This window comes from Thalassophryne amazonica, chromosome 6 (assembly GCF_902500255.1).
Source record: "Thalassophryne amazonica chromosome 6, fThaAma1.1, whole genome shotgun sequence".
Taxonomy (NCBI): Eukaryota; Metazoa; Chordata; class Actinopteri; order Batrachoidiformes; family Batrachoididae; genus Thalassophryne; species Thalassophryne amazonica.
The window spans coordinates 21,734,891-21,761,274 of NC_047108.1; the positions used below are offsets into that span (position 1 = coordinate 21,734,891).

The 26,384-nt window shown below is 41.6% G+C and overlaps 1 protein-coding gene across 1 annotated transcript in view; it reads right to left on the reverse strand.

The window, feature by feature from the left end:
• Positions 1–17,904: 17,904 nt before the first annotated feature.
• Positions 17,905–26,384, reverse strand: part of rfc2 (replication factor C (activator 1) 2) — a 40,293-nt gene continuing 31,813 nt past the window's right edge. Inside the window, exons 2-6 of the mRNA XM_034171888.1 lie at positions 25,177–25,282; positions 24,159–24,260; positions 23,793–24,051; positions 23,466–23,726; positions 17,905–18,106 (exon numbers count right to left, since the gene is read on the reverse strand). Of these exons, the coding sequence (XP_034027779.1) occupies positions 17,996–18,106; positions 23,466–23,726; positions 23,793–24,051; positions 24,159–24,260; positions 25,177–25,282 (839 nt within the window). The 3' untranslated portion in view covers positions 17,905–17,995. The remainder of the gene's footprint in view (positions 18,107–23,465; positions 23,727–23,792; positions 24,052–24,158; positions 24,261–25,176; positions 25,283–26,384) is intronic.

Here is a 26,384-nt window from a genome sequence, read left to right on the forward strand (position 1 = left end):
AACTGTTGGAATGGTCTAAGCAGTGGATCACCCCTCTGAGTCTGGCCTGCTTGAGGTTTCTTCCTCAGTATCATCAGAGGAAGTTTTTTTCTTGCCACTGTCCCCTGTGTTCTTGTTCAGGGGGGGTTGGTGATGTTACTCCTGTGAAGCACCATTGTTATGATTTGGCGCTGTATAAATAAAATAAATTGAAATTGAATTGAATTTTAATAATGTAAGCTCTTAATGGGATCAAAGTCATGGTGTGGGGTAAGATAGATTTTTTTTTTTCATATGTTGCAATCAGGGGTGCAGAAAAGGGGAGAATAAGGAGAAGGATTCTAGGGGCCCATGACTGACAGGGGTCCAGAGAGGCCCCTAATACAATTATAATACTGACAAAATAATATGGGGGTGGCCCAGTAAGATTTCTTTTCATGGAGCCCGAAATGCCTGGTTGCAGTAATGTATGAAAATGGAAAAACAGAAATGGGTGTGGCCTATTTCACAAGATCTGGCACACTTCAAAGATGGTCTGGATTTATGAATGTTGATTTGCAATGCGCAGAGTTTTTGGTGAGAAATGCATTTCCTCTATTATAGCGCCACCTGGAGGTGGAAAATGTAAATGCCACAAATGTGATTTGGTGTATATTATCTCTCAGAACTTCAGTTTGATAGGTTGAATGTTGTGAACCTCTTCCACTTTTCTAATTAAAAAAGCAATAGGCCACACCCCCTTTGATAAATCATAATGGGTTTATGTAGTTCAAGTGAGAGCTGTTCCAAGATTACCCAGGTCAAATATGGGGCAATTCTGCTTGGCCAAGTTTGAGATATAAACATTTGTGATTCATGGCACCCACCCTGTTTGAATCAGACTGCCTCTCTGCAGCATTCAACATCAGATCCGTGAGTTTTGTCCAGATCAGAGTCACCGTTGTGAAGATAAGACAAACTGACTGTGTTGGGGGGGGGTTGTCCTCAACATGTCTCACACAGACAGACACGTTCCATCTCACTGACTTTGGATTTCACTGTTTGATCTGTATGCAGTTGTTGAATTTGATCCACTGCGTCTTTATGTGCCTTATTCATAATTAAGTCAGAAGACGTCAACTTGTCCCCAAATAGGACAACTGTCCACATCAACATCATTACAGTCCAAAGGTTCACGGCTGAAGATGCAGCAGTTTGAACAATTGTGGACTCGGTGCCTGGCTTCAAGAATTCTCATCACACTGAGTGGTGTTTGGATCCACATTCTGGTATGTTTGGATGGAATTCCCCTTTAGTGGTTCCATGAACACGCACGGATCCACATCATGTGATCAGTATGAGTGCATGGAGCCACACCCATCATTCTGCTGTCACTGAATCACTGCTAATGGACAACACATGTGGAAGTCCACCCAGACCACACCCACACCCACACCCACACACACACACACACACACACACACACACACACACACACACACACACACAAAGAGGAAAAGTAAGTGCACATAATACACAGTAGTGTGTGTGTGTGTGTGTGTGTGTGTGTAGCCATCAACATCTGTTCTTGGACCAGCAGTGCTGCACGTGTTTTGTGATGATGTCACTTGTATGAGCCACTGACACCTCTGTTGACGCACCAACTGCAAACTGGGATGAAAAACATACTACTCAGAATGCCAGTGATACCGGGGGCCACCTGTCTATGTTCAGGTTATGACTTTCTGCATCCAGGATTGTCAGTGGTCCTGTAGCCTACAGACAGGACTGTTTTTGTCAGGAAACGCCAGAAAAGAAAAAAATTTCCACACTCTGCAGGGGGAACTTTGATGCTGCCTTCCACTGGAGGGCGCTATGCATCAGGAAGGTAATGGAGGGTCGTGACTGGATGATAAGAATGACCATGTTCAGTTTCTACTGGAGGAGCTGAGGTCCATAAAGCTGGAAGTGACCAGATCTTTGTCAAATCTCTATTTTCAATCCGGTTCCTCTTGACAGTCAGCGTAGCAGCGGAGTGGCGGTTTCTGTGGCAGATGGTCAGACGCCTCGGTGAAGGAGACTTTATTCACAGCTCAACTGTGACCATTCATTAACCTCGTGTAGATGTTTCTGGATTCATTTATTTGAAGAACGAAATAACATTTTGTAAGATTGTCATGTGCACATTCTGCTGGTGCACGTGAAGTCTCCATTTACATAAAGAACCGCCCACTGAAGAAATTAATTCAGACCAAAACCTGCTAAATTGTCCCAAGTGCAGAACGAGTTGTTCTTTGTTTTTGGTTGCTTGAGGTCGACACAGTGGATCAGGTGCAGAGCCACACTGGGATTTGGCAGAGTTTTGCACAGGGTGCAGCTGCTGGTGTTTCTCTGCCCCACAGCTGGGGTCAGATGGGATCAAGATGGGATCGGCTCCAGAAAAATGCAAAACCTAAAGGCTGTAAGGTCAGCAGGAAACCAGAGGGACTCTTTGCTGCCCCCTATGGACCAGAACTCACCTCAGTGCTGGTTTTTAGGTTAACTGATGAACATGAGCTTCAATTCTTCTTGGAGATCAGGAAGGACATCTGGTGTAAAACATGTGCCAAATCAATATGTGGATCATAAAGGCCAGAGATCCAGACCGGCGCTGGACTGTGGCTGATCCCAGAGGGACAGAAGCAGCTGAGAGACAGAGAGGACAAAACAACAGCAACACATTTAAACAAATAAAGGAGCTAATTGATTAATAAAAGGTAATTGTTCCTCCCTGAAAGACAGATTAAAAAAGGATCTAATGACAGACATTTGGCATGCAAGGACATGTTTATTCAAATTTGCAATTCATGGATGTTTAAGAGTTATATTGTAGCCTGCCGCCTTTTGATGTCAATTACAATTTCAGGGGTACTTCTAAAATATTAAAAATAACAATAAAATAAAAAGAAATGGCTATTTGTGCAAAATATAGTTGTTTTTGGGGGGTGGGCGCTCTGAGGGGTCTCGCCCTGGAGTAATTCAGTGTAGAACCACCACTAGATTTGGTTCTCACACGTGGTATTGCTGTCACAAATACTGACGTCATGCCTCTTGCTTCGGTGGTCTCTGATTGTTCACTTATCAGGTTTATAGTTTCGCTGCCGTGTTTAGTGGAACAACAACTTTATTTATCACTACAGGAATACATCAACTCCTCAACTACGACTGAACTCAAAGCTAGACTGCCTGATGTCTTAGCTTCACATTTGGAAAATACCCAGTCAGTAGACAGTCTTGTGGATAGTTTAAACTCAGTGCTCAAAACTACACTCGACATGATTGCACCACCTGTCTTAAAACCGCACTCCCCCAAAACACAGTCACCTTGGTTCAATGACTACCTGCGTGACCTCAAGCATAAGGCTAAAGGTCTAGAACGGAAATGGCGTCGTTCAAAATTAGAAGTATTCCACCTTGCGTGGTGTGATGCTATCTTAGACTATAAGCATGCACTACTGGCTACAAAGTGGACCTATTACTCAGATTTGATCAACAAAAACAAGCATAACTCTTGTTCAACACGGCGGCAACACTTATTCATGGACAACCACCTGTAGTTTGTGCTCCTTTTACAGCACAAGATTTCTTGGATTACTTCAAGAAGAAAATAGAAGACATTAGGTTAAACATATCCCAGCATGCCTTAACCCAGCCAGTACACCCTGCTATTGAGGTGGGTGCCATTACTGAGGTATTACCTAGATTTACAGAATTTGATAGTATCTCACTAGGCATGCTGACGAAACTCGTAACGTCTACGCCAAATCACAACAAACAGTTGCCCCAAGGCGCTTTATATTGTAAGGCAAGGCCATACAATAATTATGGAAAAACCCTAACGGTCAAAACGACCCCCTGTGAGCAAGCACTTGGCGACAGTGGGAAGGAAAAACTCCCTTTTAACAGGAAGAAACCTCCAGCAGAACCAGGCTCAGGGAGGGGCAGTCTTCTGCTGGGACTGGTTTGGGCTGAGGGAGAGAACCAGGAAAAAGACATGCTGTGGAGGGGAGCAGAGATCAATCACTAATGATTAAATGCAGAGTGGTGCATACAGAGCAAAAAGAGAAAGAAACACTCTAAAATTCTAGAATTAACAGGAAGCCAATGAAGAGAGGCCAATATGGGTGAGATATGCTCTCTCCTTCTAGTCCCTGTCAGTACTCTAGCTGCAGCATTTTGAATTAATGTCTTTATGTCTGTAAGACAATCCTGCAGTTTAGCTAATTGGTGTGTGTCCTCTGGCTTCATGGATAGATAAAGCTGGGTATCATCTGCGTAACAATGAAAATTTAAGCAATGCTGTCTAATAATACTGCCTAAGGGAAGCATGTATAAAGTGAATAAAATTGGTCCTAGCACAGAACCTTGTGGAACTCCATAATTAACTTTAGTCTGTGAAGAAGATTCCCCATTTACATGAACAAATTGTAATCTATTAGACAAATATGATTCAAACCACCGCAGCGCAGTGCCTTTAATACCTATGGCATGCTCTAATCTCTGTAATAAAATTTTATGGTCAACAGTATCAAAAGCAGCACTGAGGTCTAACAGAACAAGCACAGAGATGAGTCCACTGTCTGAGGCCATAAGAAGATCATTTGTAACCTTCACTAATGCTGTTTCTGTACTATGATGAATTCTAAAACCTGACTGAAACTCTTCAAATAGACCATTCCTCTGCAGATGATCAGTTAGCTGTTTTACAACTACCCTTTCAAGAATTTTTGAGAGAAAAGGAAGGTTGGAGATTGGCCTATAATTAGCTAAGATAGCTGGGTCAAGTGATGGCTTTTTAAGTAATGGTTTAATTACTGCCACCTTAAAAGCCTGTGGTACATAGCCAACTAATAAAGATAGATTGATCAGATTTAAGATCGAAGCATTAATTAATGGTAGGGCTTCCTTGAGCAGCCTGGTAGGAATGGGGTCTAATAGACATGTTGATGGTTTGGAGGAAGTAACTAATGAAAATAACTCAGAACAATCGGAGAGAAAGAGTCTAACCAAATACCGGCATCACTGAAAGCAGCCAAAGATAACAATACGTCTTTGGGATGGTTATGAGTAATTTTTTCTCTAATAGTTAAAATTTTATTAGCAAAGAAAGTCATGAAGTCATTACTAGTTAAAGTTAAAGGAATACTCGGTTCAATAGAGCTCTGACTCTTTGTCAGCCTGGCTACAGTGCTGAAAAGAAACCTGGGGTTGTTCTTATTTTCTTCAATTAGTGATGAGTAGTAAGATGTCCTAGCTTTACGGAGGGCTTTTTTATAGCGCAACAGACTCTTTTTCCAGGCTAAGTGAAGATCTTCTAAATTAGTGAGACGCCATTTCCTCTCCAACTTACGGGTTATCTGCTTTAAGCTGCGAGTTTGTGAGTTATACCACGGAGTCAGGCACTTCTGATTTAAAGCTCTCTTTTTCAGAGGAGCTACAGCATCCAAAGTTGTCTTCAATGAGGATGTAAAACTATTGACGAGATACTCTATCTCACTTACAGAGTTTAGGTAGCTACTCTGCACTGTGTTGGTATATGGCATTAGAGAACATAAAGAAGGAATCATATCCTTAAACCTAGTTACAGCGCTTTCTGAAAGACTTCTAGTGTAATGAAACTTATTCCCCACTGCTGGGTAGTCCATCAGAGTAAATGTAAATGTTATTAAGAAATGATTAGACAGAAGGGAGTTTTCAGGGAATACTGTTAAGTCTTCAATTTCCATACCATAAGTCAGAACAAGATCTAAGATATGATTAAAGTGGTGGGTGGACTCATTTACATTTTGAGCAAAGCCAATTGAGTCTAATAATAGATTAAATGCAGTGTTGAGGCTGTAACCAGGTTTCTGTAAGGCAGAATAAATCAATATGTTGATCAATTATTATATCATTTACTAACACTACTCTACTGGTGGTTGGCTCTCACTGCGGTATTGTATCACTTCCTGTTCCGGAGCACAGCGGTGTTTTGCTGTATCTGTTAGCTGTTTAATGTGCGCAGTTAGATTGATCTAGTTATCTAGATTACGATTTGTTTCCCAGTGTAATCTTTACGTGCCTTAACTAAAGCACTCCTCCTGCTGAATCACCTCTAAATTATTTACACATTATTCACTTTGCGTGTTTTTAGGAATCCGCTAGCTTAGCGTAGCTACTAGCTCTTAGCCGATTTAGCATGGCGGCTTCTCCTGTCTCTCCCGCACTTTTCTGCTCTGGGTGTGAAATGTTTAGTTATTCCTCGGCCTCCTTTAGCAGTAACGGTACTAACGGTACTAATAAGTGTAGCTTATTCGTAGCTTTGGAGGCTAGGCTGGGCGAATTGGAGACTCGGCTCCGCACCGTGGAAAATTCTACAGCTAGCCAGGCCCCTGTAGTCGGTGCGGACCAAGGTAGCTTAGCCGCCATTAGTTACCCCCTGGCAGATCCCGAGCAGCCAGGAAAGCAGGCCGACTGGGTGACTGTGAGGAGGAAGCGTAGCCCTAAACAGAAGCCCCGTGTACACCGCCAACCCGGTCACATCTCTAACCGTTTTTCCCCACTCGACGACACACCCGCCGAGGATCAAACTCTGGTTATTGGCGACTCTGTTTTGAGAAATGTGAAGTTAGCGACACCAGCAACCATAGTCAATTGTCTTCCAGGGGCCAGAGCAGGCGACATTGAAGGAAATTTGAAACTGCTGGCTAAGGCTAAGCGTAAATTTGGTAAGATTGTAATTCACGTCGGCAGTAATGACACCCGGTTACGCCAATCGGAGGTCACTAAAATTAACATTAAATCGGTGTGTAACTTTGCAAAAACAATGTCGGACTCTGTAGTTTTCTCTGGGCCCCTCCCCAATCAGACCGTGAGTGACATGTTTAGCCGCATGTTCTCCTTGAATTGCTGGCTGTCTGAGTGGTGTCCAAAAAATGAGGTGGGCTTCATAGATAATTGGCAAAGCTTCTGGGGAAAACCTGGTCTTGTTAGGAGAGACGGCATCCATCCCACTTTGGATGGAGCAGCTCTCATTTCTAGAAATCTGGCCAATTTTCTTAAATCCTCCAAACCGTGACTATCCAGGGTTGGGACCAGGAAGCAGAGTTGTAGTCTTACACACCTCTCTGCAGCTTCTCTCCCCCTGCCATCCCCTCATTACCCCATCCCCGTAGAGACGGTGCCTGCTCCCAGACTACCAATAACCAGCAAAAATCTATTTAAGCATAAAATTCAAAAAGAAAAAATAATATAGCACCTTCAACTGCACCACAGACTAAAACAGTTAAATGTGGTCTATTAAACATTAGGTCTCTCTCTTCTAAGTCCCTGTTGGTAAATTATATAATAATTGATCAACATATTGATTTATTCTGCCTTACAGAAACCTGGTTACAGCAGGATGAATATGTTAGTTTAAATGAGTCAACACCCCCGAGTCACACTAACTGTCAGAATGCTCGTAGCACGGGCCGAGGCGGAGGATTAGCAGCAATCTTCCATTCCAGCTTATTAATTAATCAAAAACCCAGACATCTTAGTCTTGTCCATCCAAATTGGAAGTCCCAAAAACCAGTTTTATTTGTTATTATCTATCGTCCACCTGGTCGTTACTGTGAGTTTCTCTGTGAATTTTCAGAACTTTTGTTTGACTTAGTGCTTAGCTCAGATAAAATAATTATAGTGGGCGATTTTAACATCCACACAGATGCTGAGAATGACAGCCTCAACACTGCATTTAATCTATTATTAGACTCTATTGGCTTTGCTCAAAAAGTAAATGAGTCCACCCACCACTTTAATCATATCTTAGATCTTGTTCTGACTTATGGTATGGAAATAGAAGACTTAACAGTATTCCCTGAAAACTCCCTTCTGTCTGATCATTTCTTAATAACATTTACATTTACTCTGATGGACTACCCAGCAGTGGGGAATAAGTTTCATTACACTAGAAGTCTTTCAGAAAGCGCTGTAACTAGGTTTAAGGATATGATTCCTTCTTTATGTTCTCTAATGCCATATACCAACACAGTGCAGAGTAGCTACCTAAACTCTGTAAGTGAGATAGAGTATCTCGTCAGTAGTTTTACATCCTCATTGAAGAGAACTTTGGATGCTGTAGCTCCTCTGAAAAAGAGAGCTTTAAATCAGAAGTGCTGCTTTCAGTGATGCCGGTATTTGGTTAGACTCTTTCTCTCCGATTGTTCTGTCTGAGTTATTTTCATTAGTTACTTCATCCAAACCATCAACATGTTTATTAGACCCCATTCCTACCAGGCTGCTCAAGGAAGCCCTACCATTATTTAATGCTTCGATCTTAAATATGATCAATCTATCTTTGTTAGTTGGCTATGTACCACAGGCTTTTAAGGTGGCAGTAATTAAACCATTACTTAAAAAGCCATCACTTGACCCAGCTATCTTAGCTAATTATAGGCCAATCTCCAACCTTCCTTTTCTCTCAAAAATTCTTGAAAGGGTAGTTGTAAAACAGCTAACTGATCATCTGCAGAGGAATGGTCTATTTGAAGAGTTTCAGTCAGGTTTTAGAATTCATCATAGTACAGAAACAGCATTAGTGAAGGTTACAAATGATCTTCTTATGGCCTCAGACAGTGGACTCATCTCTGTGCTTGTTCTGTTAGACCTCAGTGCTGCTTTTGATACTGTTGACCATAAAATTTTATTACAGAGATTAGAGCATGCCATAGGTATTAAAGGCACTGCGCTGCGGTGGTTTGAATCATATTTGTCTAATAGATTACAATTTGTTCATGTAAATGGGGAATCTTCTTCACAGACTAAAGTTAATTATGGAGTTCCACAAGGTTCTGTGCTAGGACCAATTTTATTCACTTTATACATGCTTCCCTTGGGCAGTATTATTGGACGGTATTGCTTAAATTTTCATTGTTATGCAGATGATACCCAGCTTTATCTATCCATGAAGCCAGAGGACACACACCAATTAGCTAAACTGCAGGATTGTCTTACAGACATAAAGACATGGATGACCTCTAATTTCCTGCTTTTAAACTCAGATAAAACTGAAGTTATTGTACTTGGCCCCACAAATCTTAGAAACATGGTGTCTAACCAGATCCTTACTCTGGATGGCATTACCCTGACCTCTAGTAATACTGTGAGAAATCTTGGAGTCATTTTTGATCAGGATATGTCATTCAAAGCGCATATTAAACAAATGTAGGACTGCTTTTTTGCATTTACGCAATATCTCTAAAGTCAGAAAGGTCTTGTCTCAGAGTGATGCTGAAAAACTAATTCATGCATTTGTTTCCTCTAGACTGGACTATTGTAATTCATTATTATCAGGTTGTCCTAAAAGTTCCCTAAAAAGCCTTCAGTTAATTCAAAATGCTGCAGCTAGAGTACTGACGGGGACTGGAAGGAGAGAGCACATCTCACCCGTATTGGCCTCTCTTCATTGGCTTCCTGTTAATTCTAGAATAGAATTTAAAATTCTTCTTCTTACTTATAAGGTTTTGAATAATCAGGTCCCATCTTATCTTAGGGACCTCGTAGTACCATATCACCCCAATAGAGCGCTTCGCTCTCAGACTGCAGGCTTACTTGTAGTTCCTAGGGTTTGTAAGAGTAGAATGGGAGGCAGAGCCTTCAGCTTTCAGGCTCCTCTCCTCTGGAACCAGCTCCCAATTCAGATCAGGGAGACAGACACCCTCTCTACTTTTAAGATTAGGCTTAAAACTTTACTTTTTGCTAAAGCTTATAGTTAGGGCTGGATCAGGTGACCCTGAACCATCCCTTAGTTATGCTGCTATAGACGTAGACTGCTGGGGGGTTCCCATGATGCATTGTTTCTTTCTCTTTTTGCTCTGTATGCACCACTCTGCATTTAATTATTAGTGTTCGATCTCTGCTCCCCTCCACAGCATGTCTTTTTCCTGGTTCTCTCCCTCAGCCCCAACCAGTCCCAGCAGAAGACTGCCCCTCCCTGAGCCTGGTTCTGCTGGAGGTTTCTTCCTGTTAAAAGGGAGTTTTTCCTTCCCACTGTAGCCAAGTGCTTGCTCACAGGGGGTCGTTTTGACCGTTGGGGTTTTACATAATTATTGTATGGCCTTGCCTTACAATATAAAGCGCCTTGGGGCAACTGTTTGTTGTGATTTGGCGCTATATAAAAAAATGTATTGATTGATTAACAGGGACTTAGAAGAGAGAGACCTAATGTTTAATAGACCACATTTAACTGTTTTAGTCTGTGGTGCAGTTGAAGGTGCTATTCAGGGGTGGGCAATCATGTGCCATAAAGGGCCGAGACACTGCAGGTTTTCCGTGCAACCAATCGCCTCAGCAGGTGATTTCATTAATGATCAGGTGTCTCAGCAGGTGATTTCATTGACAACCAGGTGTTTATGTTCAGAGCAGAAGCTCATCAGCAACCCACCTGCTGAGGTGATTGGTTACATGGAAAACCTGCAGTGTCTCGGCCCTCGATGCCCACCCCTGCGCTATATTATTTTTTCTTTTTGAATTTTTATGCTTAAATAGATTTTTGCTGGTTATTGGTGGTCTGGGAGCAGGCACCGTCTTTACGGGGATGGGGTAATGAGGGGATGGTTGGGGGAGAGAAGCTGCAGAGAGGTGTGTAAGACTACAACTCTGCTTCCTGGTCCCAACCCTGGATAGTCACGGTTTGGAAGATTTAAGAAAATTGGCCAGATTTCTAGAAATGAGAGCTGCTCCATCCAAAGTGGGATGGATGCCGTCTCTCCTAACAAGACCAGGTTTTCCCCAGAAGCTTTGCCAATTATCTATGAAGCCCACCTCATTTTTTGGACACCACTCAGACAGCCAGCAATTCAGGGAAAACATGCGGCTAAACATGTCACTCCCAGTCCGATTGGGGAGGGGCCCAGAGAAAACTACAGAGTCCGACATTGTTTTTGCAAAGTTACACACCGATTTAATGTTAATTTTAGTGACGGGGTGTGTCGCCGAGTGGGGAAAAACGGTTAGAAATGTGAACGGGTTGGCGGTGTACACGGGGCTTCTGTTTAGGGCTATGCTTCCTCCTCACAGTCACCCAGTCGGCCTGCTTTCCCGGCTGCTCGGGATCTGCTGGAAGGGAACTAACGGCGGCTAAGCTACCTTGGTCCGCACCGACTACAGGGGCCTGGCTAGCTGTAGAATTTTCCACGGTGCGGAGCCGAGTCTCCAATTTGCCCAGCCTGGCCTCCAAAGCTACGAATAAGCTACACTTATTACAAGTACCATTACTGCTAAAGGAGGCCGAGGAATAACTAAACATTTCACACCCAGAGCAGAAAAGTGCGGGAGAGACAAGAGAAACCGCCATGGTAAACCGGCTAAGAGCTAGTAGCTGCGCTAAGCTAGCGGATTCCTAAAAACACACAAAGTGAATAATGTGTAAATAATTTAGAGGTGATTCAGCAGAGGGAGTGCTTTAGTTAAGGCACGTGAAGATTACACTGTGAAACAAATCGTTATCTAGATCAATCTAACTGTGCAGATTAAACAGCTAACAGATACAGCAAAACACCGCTGTGCTCCGGAACAGGAAGTGATACAATACCGCAGTGAGAGCCAACCACCAGTAGGTCAGTGATCAGATCTATGTGGATCAAAGATCAGCAATCAGGATCTATCCAGATCAAAGATCAGTAATCAAAATTATCTGGATCAAAGGTCAGTGATCAGAATCTAGCCAGATCAAAGCTCAGGAATCAGAAACTATCTGCATCAAAGGTTAGTTGTCAGAATCTTCTGGAGAAAAGCTCAGTAATCATAGTAACTGGGATCATAGCTCACTGATCACAGTCTATCCAGATCAAAGATCAGTGATCAGAATCTATGTGGCACAAAGGCCAAGAATCAGAATCTATCGAGATCAAAGGTCAGGAATCAGAATCTATATGGATCAAAGCTCAGTTGTAAAAATCAATCTGGATCAAATCTCAACCATCAGAATCTAACTGGATCAAAGCTCGGTCATCAGAATCTATCCAAATCAAAGCTCTGGGTTCAGAAACCATCTGCATTAAATGTTAGTTGTAAGAATCTATCTGGATCAAACCTCACTGATCAGGATATCTCCAGACCAATGCTCAAGAATCAGAATCTACCTCAGCTCAGGAATCAGAGACTCTCTGGATCAAAGCTCAGTTATCAGTTAGGGATCAAAGCACAGTAATCACATTAATCAAAATCCATATGCATCAAAGCTCAGTAAACAGAATCTATCTGGATCAAAACTCAGTGATCAAAGGTCAAGGTTGGGTAGGATTGCTTTGAAATGTAATCCAAAAGTAATCAGATTACAAGTAATCCAAATGTATGTACATACATACATGTAATCCACATGTATTCTTTCAAAGTATTTCTACCCACCTTGCCAAAGGTCAATAATCAAAGTGAATCTGGATCAAAGGTCACAAATCAGGATATATCTGGATTAAAGTTCAGTAATCACAGTGTATCCAGATCAAAGCTCAGTATTCAGAATCTTTTAGGACCAAAGCTCAGTGGTCAGAATCAATCTGTATCCAAGGTCAGTGATCAGCATATATCTCAATCAAAGATCAGTGATCAAAATCTATTTCAATCAAAGGTCAATAACCATAATAGATCTGGATCAAAGGTCAGTAAACACAGTAAGTGGGATAAATCAGGATCAAAGCTCAGTAATCAGTTCGGGATCAATCAGAGTCAAACCTCAGCCATCGGAATCTATCTGCATCAAAGCTCAGTGATCAGAATCAATTTGGATCAAAGCTCAGGAATCATAGTAAATTGGATTAATCAGGATCAAAGTTCAGTGATCACAATCTAACAGGATCAAAGCTCTGTCATCAGAATCAATATGGATCAATGGTCAGTGATCAGAAATGATCTGGATCAGAGTTCAGTAATCACAGTAACTGGGATCAATCAAGATTAAAGCTCAGCAATCAGTTAAGGATCAATCAGGATCAAAGCTCAGGAATCAGAATCTATCACGGTCAAAGCTCAACCACGACAGTGTAACATTTCCTGACATAAGATCTAAAGTCTGCTTGTTAAAAATGATATAAGAACAAAATCAGTAACTTAAATGCCAACATGGTGTCATTTAGGAAGCAGAATTAAAAAACAAATTTCAGGATCCAGATTTGTGAAGAACAAAAACTCTGGGAGTTGTGGAAAAGTTTGCTCGAAGACAAACTGTGAGTCAGAGTCACACCCAGGGACAGTGCGAGGGAGGGGGACACAGGAAGCACAGAGGATGAGGAGTCAGGCAGTGATGAGACAGAGAGAAATTACAGGTGGAGACAAAGGACAAGTGAGGGGACAAAGGACAGGTGAGGGGACAAAGGACGTGTGAGGGTACAAAGGGCAGGTGAGGAGACAAAGGAGAGGTGAAGGGACAAAGGACAAGTGAGGGGACAATGGACAGGTGAAGGGACAAAAGGACAGGCAAAGGGACAAAGGATGGCTGAAGGGACAAAGCAGTGAGCAGGTGGGAAAAGAATTTAGGACAACCTAGATCAAGGACAGAAGCTAAGGAGAGAGTGAAGGAAAGAGGAAGAACAAAAAGGAAGTTTCAAAGCAACAAAACAAGAAGTTTTTTAAAAGCAAATTTTACAAAATGAGTAAAAAGATGGGAAGAAAGTGATAACGGAGTCCATCCTGAGGACAGAACAGGGTCTGTCCAAGATTAAATGCCTGTCCACTAAACCTGCTTTGAAGTCATTACAGTGCACGTGCTGCCTCCTGCTGGCAGCTGTTTTCAAACCTGAACTTTCAAACCTGGGTTTCCGGGTGACTTGTCAGGCTAACGACACTAACAAGCAGCCATCGTTACTTACGGAATGACTCCCCCTGCACGGAACCCCAGTCTGATGTGGGTTGCTTCCCCGGTCACAGCTGTGCGGATTATCTGGATTTGAATCCAGGCCCACCCAGTCATTAACCCTGAGCCTAAACCCTGACCCTGAGACACGCTTGCCGTGCACATGAAGTTATGGCTATTTAACACTTGTAGGCCCAGACATTTCCAGTTCTGCTGCTTGCCCCCACCTCTTTACAAAACATGTTAATTCCCCTCAATATGCTAACACTCGGCCCTGCAGCCACACCTGCAGAGGAAAGCCAAACTGCCTGTTTGAAAAGTCTCATCAGTCCAATATACTGTGTGTGCCAGTATGGGCCATCTCTGTGGAAGGAAACCTGTGCCACCAGACTTTGAATTTTTAAGGCTGAATATTTTGATGCTAAACAAATTCAACCTTAGAAATTGTCTAGTTACAGTCCTTCCCTGGTCCATAAATGGTCCCATCAACTTCAAAATTGCATTTTCTGTCTCAGTCCCATTCTCCCCCTGCCTCTCAAAGAGGCTATTTCTTAGGTGTTCTTTGAGTGAGTGTGGGTGTGCGGTGCTGGTAGGTACTCTCAGATGACTGAATAGGCTCATTTATTTAACAAAGGGAGGAGGTTTGTGGCATGCTAAACTTTGGGGGGGATTTTAACTGCAGATTAAAGCCCCTTCCACACAGGGGCCGCTTCGAGTTGTCGTGCGGTGCATGACAACGCCATGTGGAAGCAACCCAGTGCCAAGACGATGTAGCTCAACGCCAGAACAGCACAAGGGACGCAAAGGATGGAGCAAATCGGACACGTGACGGTATGCAGATGGGACACTGTTGACCTCATACTGCTCTCCATACATGTACATATTGTCACGCGTACATATTCTCACACGTGGTGGCATGGTGGATTAGTGGTTATCACTGGTACCTCATAGCTAGAAGGTTGTGGGATTGATTCCCGGCCTTTCTGTGTGGAGTTTGCATGTTCTTCCCGTGTCTGTGTGGATTTCCTCCCACAATCAAAAACATGCCATTATTTAGGTTCTGCTCCTTTCTCTGCCCCTGAAAAGCAGCGTCTTTACATCTAGAGTTGGTCCCCGGGCGCCGGACTGTGGCTGCATACTGCCCCTAGTGGTTGGATTGTGTCTAACTATAATTAGGATGGTTAAATGCAGAGGACACATTTCGTTGTATGTAGGTACAGTTGTATGTAAAACTTTGGGCACCCCTGAAAATTTCCATGAGCTTCCTTTATAAATCATTGGTTGTCTGGATCAGAAATTTCAGTTAAATATATTATTTGTTTCAATAATTGTTGCACACTTTCTGTAAATAGTAGCAACTTCATTTCACTTCTCAGATATCAGTGTGTTCATCTGCTATATGATATATTTAACTGAAATTTCTGATCCAGACAACCAATGATTTATAAAGGAAAATCGTGAAAATGTGCCCAAACTTTTGCATACAACTGTACACCTATTAACATGCTTTACACAAATTTTAGATATATCATTACTAAGTAGCTTATTATGACGATTTTTCATGTGCTTGATTTTTTTTGTGCCCCCCACGCACTTGGTGGCCTACGCGCAGTGTGTGATGAGCGTGTGGAACAACGGCACTGAGTGGAATCCCTGCATACAGACAGGAGTCTGCATCACTAGGATGCAGCAGCTACATGGTGTGGTGCTCCTGGGCCCTTTGGAACAGGTGTGATCCTCCATCTCTGGGTCTGACAGAATGACTTCCTCACCCTGATCAAGAAGTGATGCATTAGGGTTTTCACAACAGCACTTTAATTACACCATGATCCTTCCATCAGCCCCACTACTTCCCACTGGTAACAGCATCACCTCTGTGCTCCAGAAGCCAAGAGAAAACCTGGTACATAACCACAGCCACAATAATAAATTCAGATTAAAATACTGCATTGTTGAACATTTTGTTGTCTGTGCTGAAATGATGGCACTTTTTGGTTCATACTGACCAGCAGTCCAAACACACGTTACATTTTGACTGTTCAGAAAAGGGTCGCAACATGTTGTTAAGCGCAGTTTAGCGTCATCATGATTGTCGGGGCGTCCTTAAGATTGCCGGAAGGGGAAGATCGGGTCCGATATCGGCCTAATTACCTTGCCATGTGAACCAGGCTTGATGTAACGACGCCTCATGGAGCAACTGATTGATGCGTTATGACTCCGCACCGAACATGTTTTTACTATTATTTGATTTCTTTGTGTGACTGACATCATTATTTAAGCATTCAAAAGGTGATTCCTATCGCCACACAACTCCAGCAACGACATAACAAAAAAGTTTTTTTGACAGTTCGTTATTGAAAGAAACCTTGTCTCCCTAAGTGGATAAAGTTGTGATGTAATCACACTTAGGCGCTGTCTAGCTGGATCTTGAAACTTTTTTTTTTTTACACAAATGAGAAAAATGACATTTTACAAACGCACATTTATTTATAAACACAAACACGTTACACTGATTCACTTGTGTTGGTTTTTACATAGAATGAATGAATCAACCAATCAGTATGAGCGGAGGCTTAGTTTACCCATAATCCCTTTGGTGTGTTAATGTTCAAATCTTCAGAATTAGTGCATTATTTTAAAATTAACAGATATGCGTTATATATCACTTTGTACATTTTAAGAGTTTACATTCATGTAGTTATTCTATCTGGAATAATTTTATTTATAAAGCAAACCATAATTCAAACCTACTTTCCATTTCAAAACCTGCCTCATCAATGGACCACTGTATCAGTGTAAATAATGCTTTTGTACAGTAGGAGGCAGAATGCACAAAGACAGAAGTGCTGGGTCATTGACTGGTTTCTGATCACTGTTGGTTCCATTAGAAGCTTTGGTGGTGTTTAAATTCAAAATCAGCTTCTTAGTAGCTGAGAGCGTATGGGAGGCAAACTTTAGAGTTATCGGTTATCTGTGGCTTCTGATAAGGTTTTAGACAGTTTATTGGTTTAGGGTTAAAAAAGATAACTTTTCAGTTAGCTGATTATGGACAAGACGTCCCCACAAAGTCCCACTGTGGAAAAACTACATGTGCTGAACAGGTTTGACAAAGAACACGGTGACTGAAGAGAAACAGAGCAACATTTTGTTCTTTTTGGGTCAAAGTATGTCAGACGACCCCCAAAACTGAATACAAGCCACAGTGAAGCCTGGTGGAGCATCATGATCTGAGATGTTTCTCACAATGTGGTGTTGGGTCTATTGATCACATCCCAGGATCAGGGATCAGTTTGAATACATCACAACACTTGAAGAGGTCACGAAGAGGAAATGTTTCAACAAGATGATCACCCCAAACACACCAAGGAGTCAGCAGCATGTTGGTTCTAGACCAACCAGATTAACGTTATGGAGAGTCCAGTCCAATTCCAGGACCTTAATCCAACAGAACATCTGTGGGGTGACATCAAAAATACTGTTTCTGAGGAAACATGAAGAAACACAGAGGAACTATGGCCTGTCTTCCAAAGGACCTAGACTGGATAGCCTGTCCACTGGGGACAGAAGAGGGTTGATTCCATGAAACACAGACGTGAAGCAGGTCTCAGAAACAGTGTTCATACAACTAAATATGAGTTGAGTCATTCACAGAAAAGAGAAATCTACAAGCATTTTTCATTTTATACAGTAAATGTTGGAGTTTGGAAAAAAAATACATATTGATATTTGAATGAACAGCCTAATATTCACTTTTCTGTAAAGTAAAATTTGATACATTTTTCTTCCTGTTTTGATTTGGAATAGAAGGTTCAGTGTTCAAAAGGTATTTATGTTTATGGAAATCAAAGATGAAGATTCTAAGATTGACTCACTTTTTTAAAACACTATTATTTTGAAAATGATCTGCACACATGCACAAGGGCCACTTTTACACGCTACACCTTTGTCTTCGCATGAACACAGAGACCTTAGCACGACTTTTCCACCTTTTAAAGCTTCACCAGTGGTTCGTGTTGTGTTCTGCCCTTTTATGCACAGCTCGCTTATTACAAGACAAACCACAGGATCCATGTGGACAGTCAAACAAAACCAGGAAACAAATAACATTTATTTATTTTTTTCCTCCCAGGTGAATCCAAAATGAAAAATGAGCAGGACAGGAAGCAAACTGTGCCAATGAGCAGCTGCTCAGCAGACAGCAGGGGGAGCTGTCTTACTGCAGAGTCTCCCCAGTAATCCAGCCATCTGCAGCAAAGAGTTCACACCTTCAGCCACACGCATGTGAGTGTATCCAATCTCCTGAGGACAGAAATTAGGATCAGGATCAGGTTTTGCTGCCAACTACGTGTTCACACAGCAGGAACTAACTTTGAGCAGCTGCAAATACAAGAACCAGCACAAGTGTTAATCAACTACAAATGTACAGTAGGTCAAACTGAGGGATGAGATTTACACAAACATCCAAAAGCAGCGGGAAGGACAGAATTCCAGCTCCTGGGATGAACACCGACTGTTCAAATACAGAAAACATACATACAGAAACATTGTACTGTGGAACAGGATAGACATTATTTAAAGAAAGAAGCACGAGAACCTGCATCATTACGTCAGTGAAAAGACAGAAAGTAGCAGGTGCAAAAACACAGTCCACAGGCGCACATGGGCTGAGTGTGTGTGTGTGTGTGTGTGGGGTTGGGTGAGATCAGGACTTACTGCTCAGACTGAGTCACAGAGGCCAATATGAGAACTATAAAGTGGAGTCCCAATGCTGCCTACTTAAGGCGAATGTCCCACCTAACCGGGCAAAATACTGATGAAGTACCCGGATGTGATGTGTTATCACATGCGTTTTCAATGTGGACCTAAATACGCGAGTCAACACACATGGAAAAAAGCTTGCAAAATACGTGTTAAAATCCCGTTCTTACCTGAATATCAAAGCAGTAAAATTAATTCACACTGTATTATGTAAGTAAAGTATAAAACTTACCCTGACACCCTCACATCCCCAAATATTACTACTGAAAGTTACACGGATCGGATCTGTTCCAGCTGTAATCATTTCATTCCAAAAAAAATACAATAATCAATTCATAATTGAGTGTGGACACAGCACACTTTTACACCCTTATTGACAGAGCTTCATTTGTGAAGTCAGTGGTGTGGGTGCACATGTCTGTGTGTGGATGTGACACAGCGTGGGTCATATAATCAGTGCTGTGAAATGAAAACTGTGAAATCCAAGGGGGGGTGGGCACAGCCCCCATGGAGCTGGGGTTTAGGGCCCGTGGGGCCGCAGAAACCAAATTAATTCTGTATCTAATGATACATTTTCAGCATCTCCTCGAAGAAAAAAAAAAAAAATCTCGACGCACATACAGTAGTGTTCAGAATAATAGTAGTGCTATGTGACTAAAAAGATTAATCCAGGTTTTGAGTATATTTCTTATTGTTACATGGGAAACAAGGTACCAGTAGATTCAGTAGATTCTCACAAATCCAACAAGACCAAGCATTCATGATATGCACACTCTTAAGGCTATGAAATTGGGCTATTAGTAAAAAAAAAGTAGAAAAGGGGGTGTTCACAATAATAGTAGCATCTTGTAGCATGTTGATGCTACAAACTCAAAACAATTATGTTCAAACTGCCTTTTTGTTGTATAACCACAGTTTTTCATGATTTCTTCACATCTGCGAGGCATTAATTTTGTTGGTTTGGAACCAAGATTTTGCTCGTTTAGTAGTGTGCTTGGGGTCATTGTCTTGTTGAAACACCCATTTCAAGGGCATGTCCTCTTCAGCATAAGGCAACATGACCTCTTCAAGTATTTTGACATATCCAAACTGATCCATGATACCTGGTATGCGATATATAGGCCCAACACCATAGTAGGAGAAACATGCCCATATCATGATGCTTGCACCACCATGCTTCACTGTCTTCACTGTGAACTGTGGCTTGAATTCAGAGTTTGGGGGTCGTCTCACAAACTGTCTGCAGCCCTTGGACCCAAAAAGAACAATTTTACTCTCATCAGTCAACAAAATATTCCTTCATTTCTCTTTAGGCCAGTTGATGTGTTCTTTGGCAAATTGTAACCTCTTCTACACGTCTTTTATTTAACAGAAGGACTTTGCGGGGGATTCTTGCAAATAAATTAGCTTCACACAGGCGTCTTTTAACTGTCACAGCACTTACAGATAACTCCAGACTGTCTTTGATCATCATGGCTCACCCATTTGATCATGGCTGATCAATGGGTGAGCCTTTGCCATTCTGGTTATTCTTCTATCCATTTTGATGGTTGTTTTCCATTTTCTTCCACGCGTCTCTGGTTTTGTGTCCATTCTAAAGCACTGGAGATCATTGTAGATGAACAGCCTATAATATTTTGCACCTGCATATGAGTTTTCCCCTCTCCAATCAACTTTTTAATCAAACTACGCTGTTCTTCTGAACAATGTCTTGAATGTCCCATTTTCCTCAGGCTTTCAAAGAGAAAAGCATGTTCAACAGGTGCTGGCTTCATCCTTAAATAGGGGACACCTGATTCACACCTGTTTGTTCCACAAAATTGACGAACTCACTGACTGAATGCCACACTACTATTATTGTGAACACCCCCTTTTCTACTTTTTTTTTTTTTTTACTAATAGCCCAATTTCATAGCCTTAAGAGTGTGCATATCATGAATGCTTGGTCTTGTTGGATTTGTGAGAATCTACTGAATCTACTGGTACCTTGTTTCCCATGTAACAATAAGAAATATACTCAAAACCTGGATTAATCTTTTTAGTCACATAGCACTACTATTATTCTGAACACTACTGTATTTAAATGATCATAGATTCAACCTTTGCTTTGAACTGTTAATGATCATGCTGAAATAACAGAATATGACATGGAAGTAAGACCTGGAAAGATTTTCATTTTATTTGTAAACCAAATTATGGATTAACTCAGAACAATTAAACTACATGAAATTCATGAAGACTGAAAAGACAAAGTATTTCAAAAACCACAGCTAAAGCTTGTAGAATATTTTGAAAATCATGGTTAAATATCAATAACACACCTTATAGTAAAAAGTCACATATTCTTGTGTAAATTCCTGTAAATCCATTCAAACAGTGTATTTTTTCCAATGAACAAAAGTTTAGATGAACCAAAAAAAGTCAGTCTCTTGTCTGAAGCCCTGTTGGAACAGCACAATGTTAATTTTCCAGAGACAAAAAAAAAAAAACAACTTACCGTGTTTCTTGATGGCACAAGATGCATTTCCTATTTCTTTTGTCTTTCAGATGAAGACGAACTTTAAATTCAACCCAGCACCAATTCCATGGATTCTTGTCCTTATTAAACTTTTTCAAACCACCTTACTTGCCATCTTCCCTCTCTCCGACACAGACATGCCGCAAAATTCTTCTTTTCTAAACTTGATGGCTCGTAAAGTATACGATGTCCACATGCTATGTTTACCTTGGAGCCACACAGCATCGCTGTAGCAACCAACCAGACCCGCTTTACAACAACGGTCACAACAGCCACGCTTTGAGAGGGATTTTTCTATGCTGAAGACCTTGCAAGATGTAAAAAAAAAACAAAAAAAACAAAAAAAAAAACGCTTTGTGATAGGCATTTCAAAAACTCAGTGACGATCATGATTACAGAGTAGACACTAACCCCCTCCCAGCAGTGGTTACACATTACCTCTCTCTCTCTCTCTCTGAGACACTTTGGAGACACAAAAACTTTTTTCCGCTTGTGTGCATTTGCTTCCGTTTTGTCAGACCCAACGCCAGAAAAAAAAAATATTAAGAGGACGATGAGTTTATCACAGGGGGCGGGGTCGCCCCCCCCCCAAAATAGTGCGCACCGGAGGAGACGTGCGCTCCTGGAAAGCTTGTGTATTTACACTGCACCGTTGTAAGAGACTGACCAAGAGTGAAGAGTGATGATAGTATTTTTTAAAAATTATTATTTGAAGGTATAGACCCTCGGTCAAGTGATCTCTTGCATACCACAGAGCCGGTGTTCTGTCAAGATGAGGTGCGCCAACTTTCAACACTCTGAGCTGTGATGTACCTTGGCACTGTCCAATAGGAACGACGCGTCGGGCCAAAACACGGAAGACTCGCAGAAACCACTGATCTCTACAAAATGGATTGGACCAATCTGATTGGTGCAGAAACCACTGATCTGTACAAAACATTAACGTGTGACAGGACTGCTCATTTATAGAGCAGTTTTCTGAAAAAAAATCATTGGAAATGTTTTTTTGTTGTTACCTCAAAATTTCTGATTAGTTAAAAAAGTTTAGAACACTTGTAATTAAAATAGGTAAATAAATCAATAAATGGTTTTTTAGAAACCTTTCATCTGTATTAAAACCACCTGTTATTTCAGATTAGATAATTTCTTGTTTAACAAAAGGAACCTCAGACATTTATTTTTAGACAAATAAAATAACATGGAAACTTGTATATTTTTTGAAGTCTGGTAGATTATTTATATCTTATTTCAACCAGAAAAACAAACACTAAATAAATACAAGTGTTTATTATAAATGCAAAAGGAAATAATTTAACGATGACTGCAGTGTGATTGTAAAGTAGGATTTCTGTGACATAAACCTCATGATGTTTATATATATATATATATATATATATATATATATATATATATATATATAGTCATTTAAACCTGTAATTTCGTCAAAATATGTAATTGCCTTTAATGTTATCAGGACGCCCCCTTGTGGCGCCGGGTCCGCGTTTTGTACTATGATCAAGGTAAAATGACAGTGAAAGTGTGTGTTTAGGTGTGTGTTCATGGTGTTTAGGTGTATAGTATTTGTTCATTGGGGGTTCGGTATGGACAGGTGGGTGTGCGTGTTTGGGGGTGGATTTGTCGGGCCAATAGTGGGCTGGTCCAGAGGAAAAATGCCGGGGCCGAAATTTGTTCCCAGTCCGACTCTGGTTAGGTGCAAAATTGAAAAAAATCGTCAGTCTTGACAAACAATTTTAATCACTAATGACAAGTATTTTAACAAGACATCGGTCTAGCAGGGGACAATATCAACTAGACATAAGTGAAAAGTTACTGGTGCGTGTTCTTGGACACCCATGACGAGTGAAACACCTATCGTTTTGCTTTTTTAAAGACGCCTTAAATCTCTTTCTGAGAACAGTATGATATAAGAAGTGCTGATGAAACTTCCTCTCCTCCCTATCAGTCGCACTTTCCACTTAAATGCACATGCTGTGCAGCGCACTACTGATACTACTGTTTAAAAAAAAAATGCCAAAGTACTTTTTATCTGATAACTCCATGAAATAATTGATATAATACTCTATTCCAATAACAATCGATAGCTGCAACCCTAAATGATGTCCTTCTAGTCACTCTGTGTCACAACGAGCGGGAGGAATGAAGCTAACAGTGCAGTAAACGGGCAGTTAACTGCGCCACTGCCAGACCAAAGTGCTCCTGTGATTTGGTCGTCTTGGGACTTACCAACAAGCCGAGGGAAGTTTTCTAGTAGATGAGAAACAGTCAAAGCAAAACTAACATATCACACTGGATGAGGGTCCTAGAATCACAGGGGGTGAGGATGAAGATCCTAGAATCACAAGGGGTGAGGACTGGACTTACCTTGATGAACTCCAGTTTCAGGTACTCCGCCATCTGGTAGGTCTTGCAAACCCTGAAGATGTTTCCAATGATGTCCTCTGGCGAGTACCCCAGCGCCCACAGCTGCTCCACCACCTTGTACGCCTCATCAATTTTACCTTCCACACAGTGTCCCAGCATGCTTTTCACCAGCAGAGGGTGTGGCTCGTCGCACACCTTGAACACGTTCTCGCTGTTGATGTAACCGAAGCCGGAGTGAGTGGACTGAAGGTTGTTCAGCGCCTGGAAACAAACAGCATCAGAGAAAGTTCCTTCTTGCTTTCAGAAGCACCACCAGCCTTCACCTGCCTGTCTCATGTCCCCCTGAGCGGTGAAGATGACGGCCTCCAGCCCATCGTCAGACACAACCAGACCCTCTTGCTCCACCACCTCCTGCAGCCGGGCCAGAATCTGCCCATCGCTCAGCTTGGAGTACCGCAGCACGGCACACCGAGACTGGATGGGCTCAATGATCTTGTCAGATGCGTTACACGCCAAAGCAAAACGAGTTGTCTTTGAATAGATCTCCATAATCCTCCTCAATGCCTGCTGCGCACCATCAGTCATGCTGCAAAGAGAACATAAAGACGTGAAATCTACACTGAACCTCCTCCTTTCTCTGGACCCACTTTAGTCCTTTTAGACTTTAGTCCCCCCCCCACCACCACCACCCACCTGTCGGCTTCATCCAGGATGATGATTTTGTGTCTTCCTTTGGGAAGCGTTATCTTCTGCTGAGCAAACATCTTGATCTTATTCCTCACCACATCGATTCCCCTGCAGACACAGCGACAGCATCACCTCAAGAACAGAAAGTGACCACCCAGCGCACAAAGACTCTCAAGGTCTGTGCTAAATGTCTGTCCAACAAATCTGAATTCATACCATGTCACTGTGAAAACATCAGCTGCGAGAAACATCTCTTCTGCAGTGTCGTGACAGCTCGGACGTGTTGTTATTTCAGCAGCAGAATGATTCTACGCAAAGTTCAGCTTTAAAACGCTATTTCATCATCAGCCATAATCAACCATCCAGAAGCTGCAGCTTATGAACATTTCGGAGTCACTCAATGAAACAAGGTCCTCTGAATTCAGATACATTTGTGTTCCGAGTGGATTACAGGCCTGGATTAATAAGTGGAATAGTTGTGAGTGTGTTGAATGTTTGGTCTCCAAAGTAAAGGATGTTCACTGGATTCTGTGACATGTGACGTGTTTGACCGTAAACTGATAAACAGGCATGTCAGATGGTGCAAACTGTTCTTTTAAAACAATTAAACAATAATTTGCATCCCTTTTTATTGGAGCCGTTTTAACCTTTGACCCCAGTACAAACTGAAATTGACTTTTTTATTTATTCTTAAGTTTTTACTCCATAACATTCCATCACAGATAGTCCAACTATACCTTTTTGGAATCTTTATGATCAGACAAATAATGTGATATATTTTCAATATGATTGGAGCACTTTTAAATATTGACCCCTGTGTAATTTTTTCCATTGACCCTGACCTGGATACAGCTGCCAGCCTGGATGTGTGGGTCATGGTTCACCTCCACTGGATTGTATAAGTGTCATTTAGTCCCCTTAAGAGGTACTGATTGGATCAAAGTTGACTACTGGCTCATGGACTAATCCAGGCTCACCACATCATGTATTTATTCACCATGTTAGACGAGACAGGAGGACTCACCTGTCATTGGAGGCATTCAGTTCCAGCACAGCATCCTTCATGGAGGATCCCAGCAGAGCTCTAGCCAGACAAAGGATGCTGGTGGTCTTTCCTGTTCCTGGAGGACCTGAAACCATTACACACGGTCTAAATGTGCATTTCAATCATTATGAACCTGGAAAAGTAACCACATTCCTGATAGAACGATAATTTTATGGATGAAACACTTCCAGGTGAAAAATCTCAAAGTGTTTTATATAATAAGTAACTTCCTTTGTCTACTCCCTTGTTTTCACTCAGGGTAGGCACAGCAGATGAATTCAGTTATTTTGAGTGATTTTCTTAGCCTTCTGACTGTCACGCTCACGTGGCGAGCGTTGCTAAGTGTGGGATGAGTTAGCTGCCGTCTGAATGTAGATGCCCGCTCTTTTAATTTTCTACTGTGAAACAGGACGTTAAACAGCAAACTTCACTTTCCGCCAGAAGGACATGAACAGGAAGCGATCACGCCTCACAGCAATTCCACTGAAAATAACGGAGAAACAACCTGAACTTCACACGTTTACATAAAACAAACAATAACATTTAAAAACCCAGATCATATACAGTAGTGTTCAGAATAATAGTAGTGCTATGTGACTAAAAAGATTAATCCAGGTTTTGAGTATATTTCTTATTGTTACATGAGAAACAAGGCACCAGTAGATTCAGTAGATTCTCACAAATCCACCAAGACCAAGCATTCATGATATGTACACTCTTAAGGCTATGAAATTGGGCTATTAGTAAAAAAAAGTAGAAAAGGGGGTGTTCACAATAATAGTAGTGTGGCATTTAGTGAGTTTGTCAGGTGTGAATCAGGTGTCCCCTATTTAAGGATGAAGCCAAAACCTGTTGAACATGCTATTCTCTTTGAAAGTCTGATGAAAATGGGACGTTCAAGACATTGTTCAGAAGAACAGCGTAGTTTGATTAAAAAGTTGATTGGAGAGGGGAAAACTTATACGCAGGTGAAAAAAATTATAGGCTGTTCATCTACAGTGATCTCCAATGCTTTAAAATGGACAAAAAAAAAAAAAAAAAAACAGACGCGTGGAAGAAAATGGAAAACAACCATCAAAATGGATAGAAAAATAACCAGAATGGCAAAGGCTCACCCATTGATTAGCTCCAGGATAATCAAAGACAGTCTGGAGTTACCTGTAAGTGCTGTGACAGTTACAAGACGC